The 14,949-nt window shown below is 41.8% G+C and overlaps 1 protein-coding gene across 3 annotated transcripts in view; it reads right to left on the bottom strand.

Moving 5' to 3' along the window:
* Positions 1-11,277, bottom strand: part of LUC7L3 (LUC7 like 3 pre-mRNA splicing factor) — a 41,133-nt gene extending 29,856 nt beyond the window's left edge. The window contains exon 1 of one of the 3 annotated variants that reach the window (XM_054047826.1): positions 11,060-11,277. In XM_054047826.1, coding sequence (XP_053903801.1) covers positions 11,060-11,158 — 99 coding nt within the window. In that variant the 5' untranslated portion in view covers positions 11,159-11,277. The remainder of the gene's footprint in view (positions 1-11,059) is intronic. The other 2 variants (XM_054047827.1, XM_054047828.1) reach the window with 2 other exon arrangements.
* Positions 11,278-14,949: the final 3,672 nt, after the last annotated feature.

Genomic DNA, 14,949 nt, shown 5'->3' on the forward strand with positions numbered 1-14,949 from the left:
AAGAATGTCTTCCTTTGAAGAGAAACAATCAAGGGCAACATTAATCATTAATCCATGCTGATGATGCTCGTTAAAAAAAATAATGCATTAAATTTGTGACTCAACTCCTTCAGGGAGAATTGTATGTCCCCTGCTCTGTTTTACCCGCATTCTGCCATATATTTTATGTTATAGCAGTCTCAGATGATGCGCACATGTTGTTCATTTTAAGAACACTTTCACTGCAGAATTGACAAAACGCAAAGAAGGTACCACTGTGAGATTTCTAAAGACAGCTATAGCACCCAACCCCAGGTTTAAGAATCTGAAGTGCCTTCCAAAATCTGAGAGGGACGAGGCGTGGAGCACGCTTTCAGACGTCTTAAAGAGCAACACTCTGATGCGGAAACTACAGAACCTGAACTACCAAAAAGGAAAATCAATCTTCTGCTGGTGGCATCTGACTCAGATAACGAAAACGAACATGGATCAGTCTGCACTGCTTTGGATTATCATCGAGCAGAACCCATTATCAGTATGGACACATATTGGCATGTAAATATCTTGCAACGCCGGCTACAATAGCGCCATTGGAACGCCTGTTCTCACTTTCAGGCGACATTGTAAACAAGAAGCGGGCAGCGTTATCTCCTGCAAATGTAAACAAACTTGTTTGTCTGAGCAATTGGCTGAACAAGAAGTAGGACTGGGTGGATCTAAAATTTTACATTGCATTCAAAAATAAAACATTTTTTTGTACATAATTCTAAATTTGTAAATTCAACTTTCATGGTAAAGAGATTGCACTACAGTACTTGTATTAGGTGAATTGAAAATACTATTTCTTTTGTTTTTTTACAGGGCAAATACTTCTAATCAAAAAAGAAAGTGAGCACTGCACATTTTGTATTCTGTGTTGTAATTGAAATCAATATATTTGAAAATGTAGAAAACGTCCAAAATATTTAAATAAATGATATTCTATTACTGTTTAACAGGGAGATTAATTTTTTTTCATTGCTTGACAGCCCTATATCTAACATGACATATGCTCCCACCTCAATTTGAGAGCTGGGAAAACCTTAGCTCAGATATTAAGGCTATTGTGATGCTACTAAACCAACTTTGGTTTTTTTAGCAAAAACTGGGAAGTCAAATACCAGTATTTCCAATGTAAGAACAACCATAACAGCCCCCAAACAATAGTGAAATGGTTTTATATGTCATACAAAATCAATAAAGGGCACAAAGACTTTTATCCTTATCAAACAAGATGAGGAGAAAAGGGAGGTATGATTCTAAGGAGTAGGAATACATGTCAAGATTTTTTTAAAGTAACCTAAAACTCAATTCTATCACACATAAGACAAAGATGCGCTTTGAAAATAACTTTCCAGCTTCCAGCACTGTGAAGTCCTGGGGGGTGAGGGGGGCTTAAAACAAATGGAGTAAGTCTCTATGTGTGCTACAAGTCAATTATACTATTGATGGGTGCCAAATTAGATGGCTTGATCCAGGAGGGTCAGTGTCTTGAAAAGCTGCATGGATAAAGTTGAGCAGGCTTCAGTACAATTAGATGGCACTGTGAAAGAGCAGGCATAACATCTAATCATGTTGGTATCATCTGTGATTTAAAAAACAAAAAACAAAACAAAAACAGAGCCCTATCATTTCAAGCCCACATCTTACATGACAAGGTGTGTAGCTATAACCTATGGGCAAATTTTTTCAAAGCGGGTGACAAAAGCTCAGCAGCTCAAAAATCAGGCCATTTACATAATGAGTGCCTAAATATGGATTTAGTTGCCTATCTTTAAGGACCAACATTTGAAAATTTTAGCTTGTGCTCTGTGGGCTTCCTGGCAGGTAAAACCAAAACCAAGCCTTATCTCCTTTTTAAATATAATATTACAAAAAATTCTTGGCTGTACCTGCGCCAAGGTTGGTAGGGTCAAAATCTTTGTAACACCAGTTGTTGATGCAGTCCAGGTAATTGTTCTTACAGGAGTATCTCTCAAGTATTATTTAAAAAAAAATCAAAATTGAAGATCAAGGTCAACTGTTTGTTGTGCTGCTTTCAAGAACAGTAACTCCTCACTTAAAAAGAAACTGTTCTTTTTGCGAATACAGACTAACACGGCTGCTACTCTGAATTCCTCACTTAAAGTCATCCTGGTTAACGTTGTTACGTTGCTGATCAATTAGGGAACATGCTCGTTTAAAGCTGTGCAATGCTCCCTTCTAACGTCATTTGGGAGCCACCTGCTTCATCCACTGTTTGCAGGAGGAGCAGCCCGTTGCAGCTAGTTGGTGGGGGCTTGGAACCAGGATGGACTGGCAGCCCCCCCCCCCCCCCCCCATCAGCTTCCCGCTCCCCTAAGTTCCCTGTGCAGCAGCTGCCCAGCAGGCTATCAATTGCTGGCAGTTCAGCTGCCCCTCCCCCCCACTGCCATGTGCTGCTCCTGCCCTCTGCCCTGGAGCTGCTCCCCAAAACTCCTGCTTGCTGTGCGGGGAGGGGGGAGGAGTGGGGGAGGTGAAGGGAGGAAGAGGGGGCTGTTAGGGTGCCCCCTCCCCCCTGTTCCTGCACCCCGCTTACCCCATCCTCCAATATCCCACACTCTGACTCCTCCACCTCAACCAAGCTTCACAATCATCATCACTGTGTACCAGTATCAAATTGTTTGTTTAAAACACACACACACACACATATATATTTAAAAAAACACATACACAGTATATCTATATAATATAGTCTTTTGTCTGGTGAAAAAAAAATTTCCCTGGAACCTAACCCCCTCATTTACATTAATTCTTATGGGGAAATTGGATTCGCTTAACATCGTTTTGCTTAAAGTCGCATTTTTCAGGAACATAACTACAACGTTAAGTGAGGAGTTACTGTACCTAAGAAACCAATGTATTGATATAATGAAAAGGGGGAAAGGTTTATTAAAGAAAACTTCACTTCAAGATTCTAAGTGCTATATTAGTTATGAATGTATGGAAAACTATGAATGAATACCTTGACCACATCCTTTTAAAAATGGCATGCTTGAGAAGCCCTATTTTTCCCCACAGAAGGGCAAGGAGCCCACTCAGGTAGTCATCCTGAGCTATATGTGACTATATTTAAATGTTCTGACTCCAGTAATAGCATGTGCTCTGTGCTGTACAAAAAGAGAAGTTTTGTATACACACACACACGCACGCACACAAAACAGCAGCTTACTTTCTCTTCCCTGACTTGGGAGAGTGAAAAAAAAGCCATACCTCCCAACCTAGAAAGATTTCAAGAGCTGAAAATGTGACTTGCACTTTTAAAATCAGATGACAGCTCCAAAGCAGGCAATTTTGTTTGTTACACCATATTATAAATTACCACTAGGAACTGGTATAGAAGAAAAAAATTACTACTTCCATTAGTATAAAGCAAATATTGAACTACACAGATTTTTTCAGCAAGTGGTTTGAGGAACACTTGAGTGAAGAAAAATCATGCAGTATGCCTGAATCAAGGGGCAGGGGGATCTTTTTACAGTCAGACAGCTAACTCCCCCGCACAAATATTTATATTCTAGTAGCCTCCTTATGAAAAATTTTCATGCACTTAACCAATTGGTTCTTTATCTTTCCCCTCCACAAAGTAAAACTGAGTGCAAGAAAAATTTTAAGTTAGGATAACAGGTACAAAATCTGGTCCTTGATTATCAGAGCTGAGAGAGACTAGAAGCAGGTTCATGCACTTCTAACAGGGACACCAAACAAAACTGTTGTTTCATAAACTTACTAGAACTTTCACCACTAGAGATCTTGAATGAATATATTAACTACTTTTCCCCACAAACAAAGAAAAACCGATAATAGTCCAAGTAAGCATTTCAGTGTTACCCTGAAGTAGAAGAAGCGGATTTATGGCCATTTGTGAACTGTACTTAATTTTTTCTTCCTAGCTATTGATTAGGAGGCTATTATAGTCCAACTCCTGCTCCATTTCTTCTCAGAACGGAACATTTACCGTTTTAACAAAATAGCTTTAGAGAGACAAGGTGGGTGAAGTAATCTTTTACAGGATCAACTTCTGTTGGTCAGAGAGACAAGCTTTCGAACTACGCAGAGCTCTTCTTCAGGTCTGGTTCTTCCAAGCTTTTCCTCCCCAAGACAAACATAACTTCAATATCACCTGCGACTGAGTATAAAAGTCAGTGGTTTCCAAACAGGAGTTCACAGACTACCAGAGAGTTGGCTGAACATATGGTGCAATCCCTCCTCATACTGCATTAAAAGAAACTAAAATACATTTCTCCCCAATATTGCTTTTTCACATAAGAAACTGATATAGTTGCCAAAACAGTTTAATTTAATTGCCAGTGGAAGAAGGCTTGGTCCATTCAATCATAAATGGAAGGAGAGTTGGTCCCCAAGTATCTCTATTAAGTTGTGGTATACAGTAGAACTTCATGGTTAAACACCAGTTACGAACTGACCGGTCAAAAACACACCTCATTTGGAACTGGAAGTAAGCTACCAGGCATCAGCAAAGAAGAAAAGAAAAGAAAAAGCAAATACAGCACAGTACTGTGTTAAATGTAAACTACTAAAAAAATAAAGGGAAAGTTTAAAAAAAGATTTGACAAGAAACTTGTCAAAGGAAACTTTCTGTGCTTATTTCATTTAAATTAAGATGGTTAAAAGCAGCATTTTTCTTCTGCATAGTAAAATTTCAAAGCTGTATGAAGTCAATGTTCAGTTGTAAGCTACTGCACATCTTACTGTTAAGATGATATTATTTTTCTCTTAAGGCAGGGTAATGGAGATTCAAGTCATCAAAGTCCAAAATTTAGATTTTGTTTTAATGATGCCTCTTTAACTAACAGAAGTTAATGTTTATGGGATCAGACTGGATGATCCCAAAAGTCTCTTACAATCATACTATTTGGGTTCCCCTTGCATCACGGCTGGTGCCATGAATGAAGAGTAATATCAAAACCAGAGAACTACTTCTTACACTGTATGGTTTTATTACAGATTTAAGACTCTCCACACAATTATAAAGACAGCATGAGGATATTAATCCTTTACAGTACTATATTCTAATGATACTTCCAACACAGAGCAGAAAAAAAGAAACCCTACTCTATAGTAAGCCATTCCAAATGCTATTAATGCTGTGGTTCTGCACCAGTCAAACCTGAGGGTAATCAACTTCTTTTCTGGTCTGCTTGCAAACCTCAATTGTTGATTCACTGGTACATGACTCCATGATCTAGCAACGTGGAGTCATAATGAAAATAACATCAGATTCCCCCTCCAGTCTTTCATTTTAAAGCCTCAAATTCTTCTCTCTAATCCCCACCCCCCACCCCATGCCTATATTTGGTTCATAATTAAACATGAAGGTTTACAGTATTTATTATTTCTTCCACTCTTGGAACTATTACTTTGCCCTCCACTCAGAATTTCCCTTAAATCTTCAGCAACGGACTTTGCTATATGCACCTATTATGCTTATAACCACATAGCAAGAGAGAGATTACACATTGTCTAGTTCTCCTAACAGGTGCTTTTCTTTTTTCATGATATGCAACATCTAACTAGAATAAGAGATAATGAGAACTCTTAACTATGTTGGGCCATCTTCCTGGAAAACTGAGGTATTAGCAATCATTTGCGGTTATGGCACATCGTAGTAACAGTATTTTAAACACAGTTTAGGAAATTCCTTCACTCCAAAAGTTATGCTACAGTGGTTTGTTAGCGACGTATATAATTAGCACTTATTCAATTGTCTTGCAACTTTTTACTGTTACAACATGTGAACCTTCTAAAGTCCCCCAATAGAAAGGAAAAGGTCCAATATACTGTTGAATTCTCTCTCACTCTTAGGTCTCACATTTGAATAGACTCTAGAATGGCAGAGTGCCACAAAGAAATATTTAACACTTTACATCCAATTATCTCAAACCTGTTCAGAAATCTTAATCCTTGAACATGTCTATGTGGTAGGCAAGTATTACTTTCCATTTTACAGATGAGAAAACGGAGGCACAGAGAAGTAACTCACCCATAGCTCCCACAGCAATTCAAGGGCTTGCCTGCACAGAGAAATTAAATTTACTGGCAGAACTATCCCCGCATAGACATTTATTCCAGAATAAGAGTGTCCACATGGTGAGTTAAACCACAAAAACTACAGCCGTACAATTATACTAGTACAGGTCTGCCAGTAAATTTTCCCATGTAGACAAGTCCTAAATGACAGTGCTCAGAATAAAACCCAGTAACTTGAATGTCTCTACTCGAAACATTAGAAAAAAATCCCTCATATGAGAAAGTGCCATGGGGACCTTAATGTTCATGTAGGTCAGAGGGAATCGTTTAAAAGAATCTTCTATAAAATAAAATCCTTATTAACCCTAGAAAAATCAAAACTCTACAACTCTTGAAAAGAACTCAATACATCTCCCTTTGAAGGACAAAGGAGAGAGGATTAAAATCTGTGGTTTCAAGGGCTCTAAATGCATCAAACCTATTTAGATCCTAAAACATCCCTCGTTAGCCACTAAGAAGCAAAATAAATTCAATGTTTATAAGCAGCTAATGCCTTTATCAAAACTATACTAAGTTTTCAGTATACAGAGAATTTTGGGTTCAGTCATTTGAGAAGGCTTGCTCTCTCAGTCACTACTACCCACATTTATTTGGCCATACCGGTCTCCATCCTGACCCCCGAAATTGCTATATTTTCCTTGGAGAACCCAAGAGCACCTCATTAGATGTACAACATTTTATTCACACATGAGAACCACAGGTTTGAGTATCACTGCTCTAGAGCAGAGGTTCCCAAATTTTTTTTGCTGAGCAAGCCTTAGGAGCTTCATATCCCATGCGTGCCCCTAGCTCAAGTGAGCGTGACAAGAACTTTACCGTTAAGCAGGTGGTCCTGGAGAGTGAGGCCACCCTAAAGACCTGAAGAACCAGGTTCTCTCATTTTATTTCATTTTTTAACACAGGGCTCTACCCAACAGCAGTCAGATCCTTGCACCCCACTGAACCTTGCTGTGCTGCTCACGAAGAAAGGTTCACCAACACTTCTACTCCAGAGGCATGTTTTGTAATCCAGTTCCATAGCCTCACCAGAGAGTAAAAGTTACAAATATACTCTGTATTTTTGGTACCCTGCCTTCATGGGAGGATCTATAGAAATAAAAAATATAGTCTGATTCAATGATTACGTAATGAACACACAGTTAGAACAGAAAGTAGGATTTTATTTAATGCTGACCAGGTTAAGATGAAAATACCTTAATATATTTAAGCTCTCACTGAGTTCATCTTACATACAAAATAAAACACTGATAGTCTTAAACCTAGAACTAACCTTACCTCCTGCTATTTTGAAATACACATCTACCTCGATATAACACTAATTTGGATATAACGCGGTAAAGGAGTGCTCCGGGGGCGGAGGGTGTGTGCGCGCATTCCGGTGGATCAAAGCAAGTTCAATATAACGCCATTTCACCTATAACGCGGTAAGATCTTTTGGCTCCCGAGGACAGCATTATATCGAGGTAGAGGTGTATACTACATATGGCATCAGGAATCTCAAAGTTTTGCATTACTGTGCACTTTACTCTTGTCAAAGTTAATCAAAGTAAAATCTATAACTGTCTGACAAAAACAAAGAGGTGAAATCTGTCCTTGAAATGTTTAAAGATATGCACATTTTCCACTGGAGTTTTAAACCAAGATCCAATTACCACACACAATTCAGTTCTTACATTACTTCAAAATAGCTTGAACAAATTACAAAGAAAGACATAAAAATGAGTGACCTCATGAGCAATTATGACAGTGTTTAATGTTTTATATTGTAAATTTTCCCTTTGTTCTGAAGTACTAAAACCCACACACTTTGCAACGTTTTCCAACTCCAGTGAAAACACACCCAATCCAAAATGCTAACAGCAGCCTATGCTTCGGGCATGGTTCTTTTCATCCTCCTCCTACCAAAAACCAAAGTACTTTTGGCAATTACAGGATAATGGTTCTTAAACTTCCAAAAGACAAGAGTACACTATTATCTAATAACAGTTTGTTTTTCAACTAAGCTGGCATGTGACAGAAAAATCAACCTTCTAATAGGAGCCTTGCTTTAACCGTACCTGAACCATGTAGAGATTCTAGACCTACAGAATATTGAGATCCATTGTTGTAAATGTACTGCTCTTGCACTACATAATACCTTTCATTTAGATAGAGTCCAAAGTCTTTATTTATGTTTTTACAATTAGTGAAGTTCATAAATGCAAGAGAATTTGTATGCATTGTTAGGCTATGTCTACACTATGCCACTTTAGACTGTGCTGCTACAGCCATGCCATTAAGAGGCACGCAGTGTAGCTGCTGTTTGTTGACAGGAGAGAGTTCTCCTGCTGACAAAAAACTTCCACCCCCAAGGAGCAGCGTTAGCTTTGTCAGCAGGAGCGCTCTCACCACTGTTCACATTGGCACTTGTCAGCAAAACTTTTGTCTTTTGGTGTGTGTGTGTGTGTGTGTGTGTGTGTGTGTGTGTGTGTGTGTGTGTGTGTGTGTGTGTGTGTGTGTGTGTGTGTGTGTGTGTGTGTGTGTGTGTGTGTTAACACAACTGAATGACAAAAGTTGTGTCTTTCACTTGTCGGTGTAGATAAAGCCTTAATGCCACATAGCTAAAATTTAAAAATCAAGAAACACAAACTTTAAGGTTTCTATAGCAATGTTAACATTTTCATGTTGCACAAAGAATATTCAAGTCATTTCCTGATTATTTTTTTTTATTTGAACTGTACAACATTAGACCTGTATTAGCACAGGAAAACTAAAGAACATCCTTGTATTGTAAAAGAAATAAGAGAAATTATATGGGTAGGCAGCTTCCCAGAGGCATAGCTATGTTTCTGATAAGTACACTACAATTGACTGCGAAGCACACACTCCTTTAACTGCACTAATCTGCATTTCAAGGAGTGTTCATTTAATAAATACATTAGTGTGGTGCTTACATGAACTGCACAAATGTTTCTATGAAAGCAAGAAGGAAGCAGATATAATTTAGATAATTTTTTCACATCTTAACACATTCCCTACCAGACGGAAAGGGTTCCAACAGCAGTCTGCAAACTTCCCACTGTCCAGGGGAATGGCAGCAGACCCCGCACTGCAAAGAGGGTAACTTTATTGTTTAGAGAGCAGCTAAGTAGCAGCTTGAGGGCTGACCTCCAACTTCTTGTCCATATAGGCAAAAGACATGTATGTTTTTCAATAGCATTAATTTAACTCAAGTGAAAGTTCCCTTACTTGAACACACACACACTCACTCTCCATCCCCTCAAAACCTGCATAGATATGGTCCAATTTATCTATTTCAAATTTCCAGGATCTAGTAGCACCAGTGCATTCTGAGCTCAAAACCAAGGGGAAATTTGAACTGAATGCCTGGCTGAATTACATGTTCAAATAAAATAAGAATTTTATGAAGAGTATGCATATTTCTTGAGTTGTGAATCCTTCCTGTAATACCTACCTCTAGATTTAATGTTTTATACAAGCAATTTGTAAACAGATATAAACTTTTCTAAATCAAAATCAGTTTTCCAAATTTGTTGTTGAGATGTCCTTTTCAACATCTGGTTAGACCATTTTAAAATGGGAACCTGTCATTTCCCAGTCTCTCAATTCAGATGTGACTAAAGAAATTCACAAACATTGCTCCTTTTTCATTTAACATCTTTTTCCCCCAGGAAGTTATTTATGTGGGAACACTATGTTTAAACAATTTTATAACCTTAACCTCAGCATCCTCTACCATGTTTTGTCTATCAGGGTGTCAGTGTTGTGATCTACCCATTAAATCCTAACCTACAAAAATTGAAAACCCCATCTTAAGCAAAGTTTTGACCTCAAAATGGGAGAAGTATCAGAGACTCCATGAAATCCACTAGGAACTTTGCTATTGATTTTATGGGGAAGGAGCTGACACAGTCGACTGTGATGGGTGACAGTAAAAACTCTAAAGGTAGATACCACTGAGTAAAACAAGAAAGTATCTGGGAGAGGGAAAAAACACCCTCTTCTGAGCAGTTTAGTGCAGGAAATTAACATGTCACAGCCACATATAAAGGAAATATTAAAGTATATTGCTAAATAGTAACAATATTGTACATGAAAAATCCAGAAGTTCCAAGACACATTTGATTTGTGGAAATAAAACTCTCACATCAGCAAAATCTTCATTTCCAAAGGAGCTCAAGTTCTTCATTATCCTGTGTTCTTTAGCTAGTTAGCATGTCCTCTATACTATTCATCTCCCACCCCATCGCAACCAAACTGCAGTAAGACCTACCCAGAGACTTCCTCCTCCTCAAACTCAGGAACGACCCCTTTAAAAAACAACAACAAAAACCCCTCCAGATTCCAGGCACAGACTTTAAGAAACGTTACCTTCATCCGAGGCAAAACAACTCTCTCCCGCATAACGAGCTCAACACAGACCCTCCCATCATCCTTCCTCCCCTCCGACCCCCGCCGCACTCATTTTCCTCAACTAATTAATTCTTTAACGGCACAAATCGCCTCGCATAGTTAAGAGAAATCCCTCATGCACTAAGTCCCAAGCAGAGCCACGAGCCAGCTCCCCCACGCCCCCCAATCCTGGTAGGAGCAGACCCCTTCCTTTCCAATCCTCCTCAGTCAGGCTACTACGGATCCTCTGCATCCGGCCAGGCTATTCCTCATAGCGGCTCCCGCCTCCCACCCAAGCCCAGCCAGGCCCTCCGTCCTTCCCTTCCCAACCTCCCGCCTGCTCCTGGTCTCCAGAGCCATGAAGGGCCCCAGGCCGATCCAGAACTTGGCCCCAGCCTACTCCTCCCAGCCAGCGCCCCGCAGAAAGCGCCCCCACCCCGAGTTCCCCCGTCTCTGCGGCCACAGCCCCCTCCCCAGGCTGGCGGAGCCCCTTCGGTCCTCCGCGGCGCGTGTGGGGGACTACGACAAAACCAGGCCTTGGGGGCCCGGAGCGGGGAGGAGGCGGCTCCGTTTCACTCACGCTCTCGTGGTCCCACCGCACGTTGCTGCGCTTCTCATCGGGGGCCAGGTTCCTGTCCCGGCCCATGAGCTCGTCGAGGAGCTGGGCGGCCGATATCATCGTGTCCTGATGCCCGAGTGGCCCCTTGCCAAGCACCACCGCCTTCACCCCCCCGCTCCTTCCCCGACCGACCGACCGCTCGCTCGCTCGGGCTGCCGCCGGAGTGACAGAGACAAAATGGCGGCGGCGGCGCCGCGCCTAGCTCTTCCCACAATGCAACGCGCGCCGCCCGCGTTCTTGCTAACAGCCCATGGGGCCTGTCAGGGCTTGGGCCTCTCAGTCACTTAGGCCTCAACCCCGGCCTTGCTCGCTGGTGCGCGGTGCTGCCTTTGTGACGAGGGCCTCGCTGAGGTGTCTCTCTCCCATGCACCCCGATGCTGGGGGAGGAGGCTGGCAGTAAAAGTGCCTCTCTCTGAGACAGGCCACGGCGTCAGCCATCCCGCTATGGAAAGACACCTCCTCCGCCGTGCAGGCCGGGGCTTTGCGGGGAGAGGGAGGTGTGCTCCGACAGCAAGCTCCTCATAGAGGTTGTTTGTAACCTTGGTGGAGCTAGTCAATGCCAAGCCTTCATCCCCCAGCTGGGAGCGTCTTACCTCAGCTACCTGCATGGAGGTACCACTGCCCCGTGCCATGTCTCCACTAGGAACTTACATCGCCATAGTTACATCACTCAGGGGTGTGAAAATCCACAACCCAGAGAGGCAGCTGTACCAACCTAACCGCTGTGTAGACAGCGCTAGGTTGACCGCGTTGACCTACCTACCACCTCTTGAGTCTGGTCTACACTACAGAGTTACATCAGCATAACTACATCACTCAGGGGTAAGAAAAGTCCAAACCATGAGCAACATAGTTATACTGTCCTAATCCCCGGTTTAAACAGTGCTATGTCAGCGAGAGAGCTTGTCCCGTCAACATCGCTATCGCCTCTCGTGGAGATGGATTTACTACACTGACAGGAGAGCTCTCTCCCATTGGCATAGAGTGTTTTCATTAAAGCGCTACAGTGGCGCAGCTGTGCCAATGCAGCATTGTAAGGCCTGGTCCACACTAACCCCCCCCTTCGAAGTAAGGTACGCAAATTCAGCTACGTTAATAACGTAGCTGAATTCGAAGTACCTTAGTTCGAACTTACCGCGGGTCCAGACGCGGCAGGAAGGCTCCCCTGTCGATGCCATGTACTCCTCTCGCCGAGCTGGAGTACCAGCGTTGACGGCGAGCACTTCCGGGATCGATCCCAGAAGATCGATTGCTTACCGCCGGACCCAGAGGTAAGTGTAGACCTACCCTAAGTGTAGACCTGCTCTCAGCGAGGTGAATTACCTATGGTGATGGGAGAACTCCTCCAATCGGCATAAGTAGGTCTGTACTTAAACGCTCCAGCAGTGTTGCAACTGCACTGCTGTAGCATTTTAAGTGTAGACATACTCTCACTCCAGTTAACTGTCTCGCTGTCAAGTCACAGGTGGTTTTGCAGAAAAGGCACAGTCATGCTGTTGAGAGACATTGTGGCACCACCGCAACACAACTAGGCTTGGCACCTCTGAGGTCACAAAAACAGCTGGATTTGGGAAGGGGAACACAGAACGAGGGGAAGGAGATGGTTCCTGGGAGGGAGTGGGCCCCCCCCGGGCAAGAACAACAGCCACCAGAGTGAGGAATGGGTGTTGGGTTGCTGATGTCATGAGCTCTTTTTTCTGCTCTCAGCAGATTGTTGGTCTGGTAGAAAACAGAAGTTGTGGCTTAAGGGCTCCTGCTGGGGAGTCAGCGGAGCAGCCTGGTGGGAGGAGGAGCAGCATTAGCACCATGGAGGAGGAGGAAGATGCAGCAGCAGCCTGAGAGGTGACTCGGATGACAAAACCCAGGAGGACTTACAGATTTCCTGGGACACTATCTTAAAAAAAGGGATGATCCTGGGAAAACCTGAACAGGTAGCAACCCTAAACAGAACACAGTGGAGAGAGGTGGCACTGCAGAACAATGAGGTGCCATGGCCTCATGAGAGGCCACAGTGACATGGCACAGCATTGAGAGATGTCACTGGCTTCAGATACCATTGTGTCTTAGACACATCCATCCCTATGATGTTGATTATTTATAATTATTACATTGATTATTGAGCATCAATAATATGTTCATTGCTGCATCAACACATCTGTCCTGATCAATGGTTAAAATAGATCAAATCAGGAGGGAGGTGCTTTCATCACCACAACCAAGGAGGAAGGGGGAAGATATGGAGGGAGTGCTATGTACAAAAATCAGGGGGAGGAAAAGATGCTCCTCCCTAGTTTTAGGAAAGGAGAGGGAGTTGTTTTGTCCTCCACTTCTTCTTTCTTTAACCCCTGGTCCTGACCCTGCCCTCAGAGCCACATTAATGCTGCCTTGTCGAATAGGAGAATTGGGGCCATAGTGGCTTTGGAAAAACTCACAAGTAAGTTTACTCATGTAAACTGTCTCATTGATTACAGAGGCCTGGCATAACTCTACAAATGTTGGACTGTCCTAGAGTGCAATAGAAATTTGCTCATATATTTTTAAAATTATTTTTTGTTTTGTTTTGCTTTCAAAATTCCTTTGTAGTGTTTGCCATCCAAACATTGCAGCCTGATGCTAACGCATGAGAACCAAAGAAATGACACTAAGAAACAAGTAAAAAATGACTGTAGTCTATTTTAATGTCTCAAGTTGGATGAAGTGCAAAAAGTAAATATATATAATAAATGATGTAATGTGAGATAGAGAGTCACTATTATTTAATTAAATCTAAAATATTGGGTGTGATTCTGTTCTCGCGCTAGTATATGCCAGGAGCACCTCCTCTGAAGTCAGTGTACTTACCGATATAAACTTGATGTAAAATCATAAGAATTAGGTCCATTACTCAAAACAGTGGTAAAAAAAGTTGCTTTTTAAAAATGAGATTTTTATGTGGATTGTGTCTCCATGTTTTGTAAAAAAGGTGGCTCTACTGATTTAATTAACTACTAGTCACATATGTAATTCTCTTTAGAGAATCAGGGCCTCAGTAGACCCCCTGCGCTTGCACAAAACCCTACTGAAGTCACTGGAGTGTGTGCAGGCCCAGGGGTCTGTCCCCACGGTTTTCCTTTCAGGATCAGGGCCATAGACGCTTTATTTTTACACTATCAAACATTACAGAACAAGTTATTTTAAATAGCTCTAAATAATTGTTATAATCATGTAATTACTTACTTGAATAATTCTTACTACTGTTGAGATCCCATTACTTCAGTGAAACTATTTGCATGAGTAAGGATTAGGCCATTAAATCTATACCAGACTATAGAGTTTATTTTAGACTAAGGGCCAGATTCTGGCCCCTAATACAGCCCCTTTGTGCTGCTCCTGGGGCCCAAAATGGCCTTAAATGTGCTCTAGCTCAGCGTAACTGTTATGAATTTTCCCGGCATGGAGGACTCCCCAGATGCCATGATGCAGGTCAGCTGGACCTGAAGATGGAGTCCTAAGTGTATATTTTAACTTGTGTTCTATAAGAAAATAGTTGTGAAATAGTTTTCAGAGTAGCAGCCGTGTTAGTCTGTATCCGCAAAAAGAACAGGAGTACTTGTGGCACCTTAGAGACTAACAAATTTATTTGAGCCTAAGCTTTCGTGGGCTACAGCCCAGTTCATCGGATGCATGTGAAATAGTGTTTTTCTCTCCCATCTCTCTCATTATTTGACTTAGAATGAATAAAGAAAATTAGCACAATAGTAAAAACAATGTGAATTGGTGGAATCAATTGTGGCCCCAATCCTACCAATTGTTCTGCTGGATGGACCCATGTTCCCCACATGGAGACTTCACTTGATTTCAGTGGGGCTACA

Source organism: Malaclemys terrapin, chromosome 13 (assembly GCF_027887155.1).
Source record: "Malaclemys terrapin pileata isolate rMalTer1 chromosome 13, rMalTer1.hap1, whole genome shotgun sequence".
Lineage (NCBI taxonomy): Eukaryota > Metazoa > Chordata > Testudines > Emydidae > Malaclemys > Malaclemys terrapin.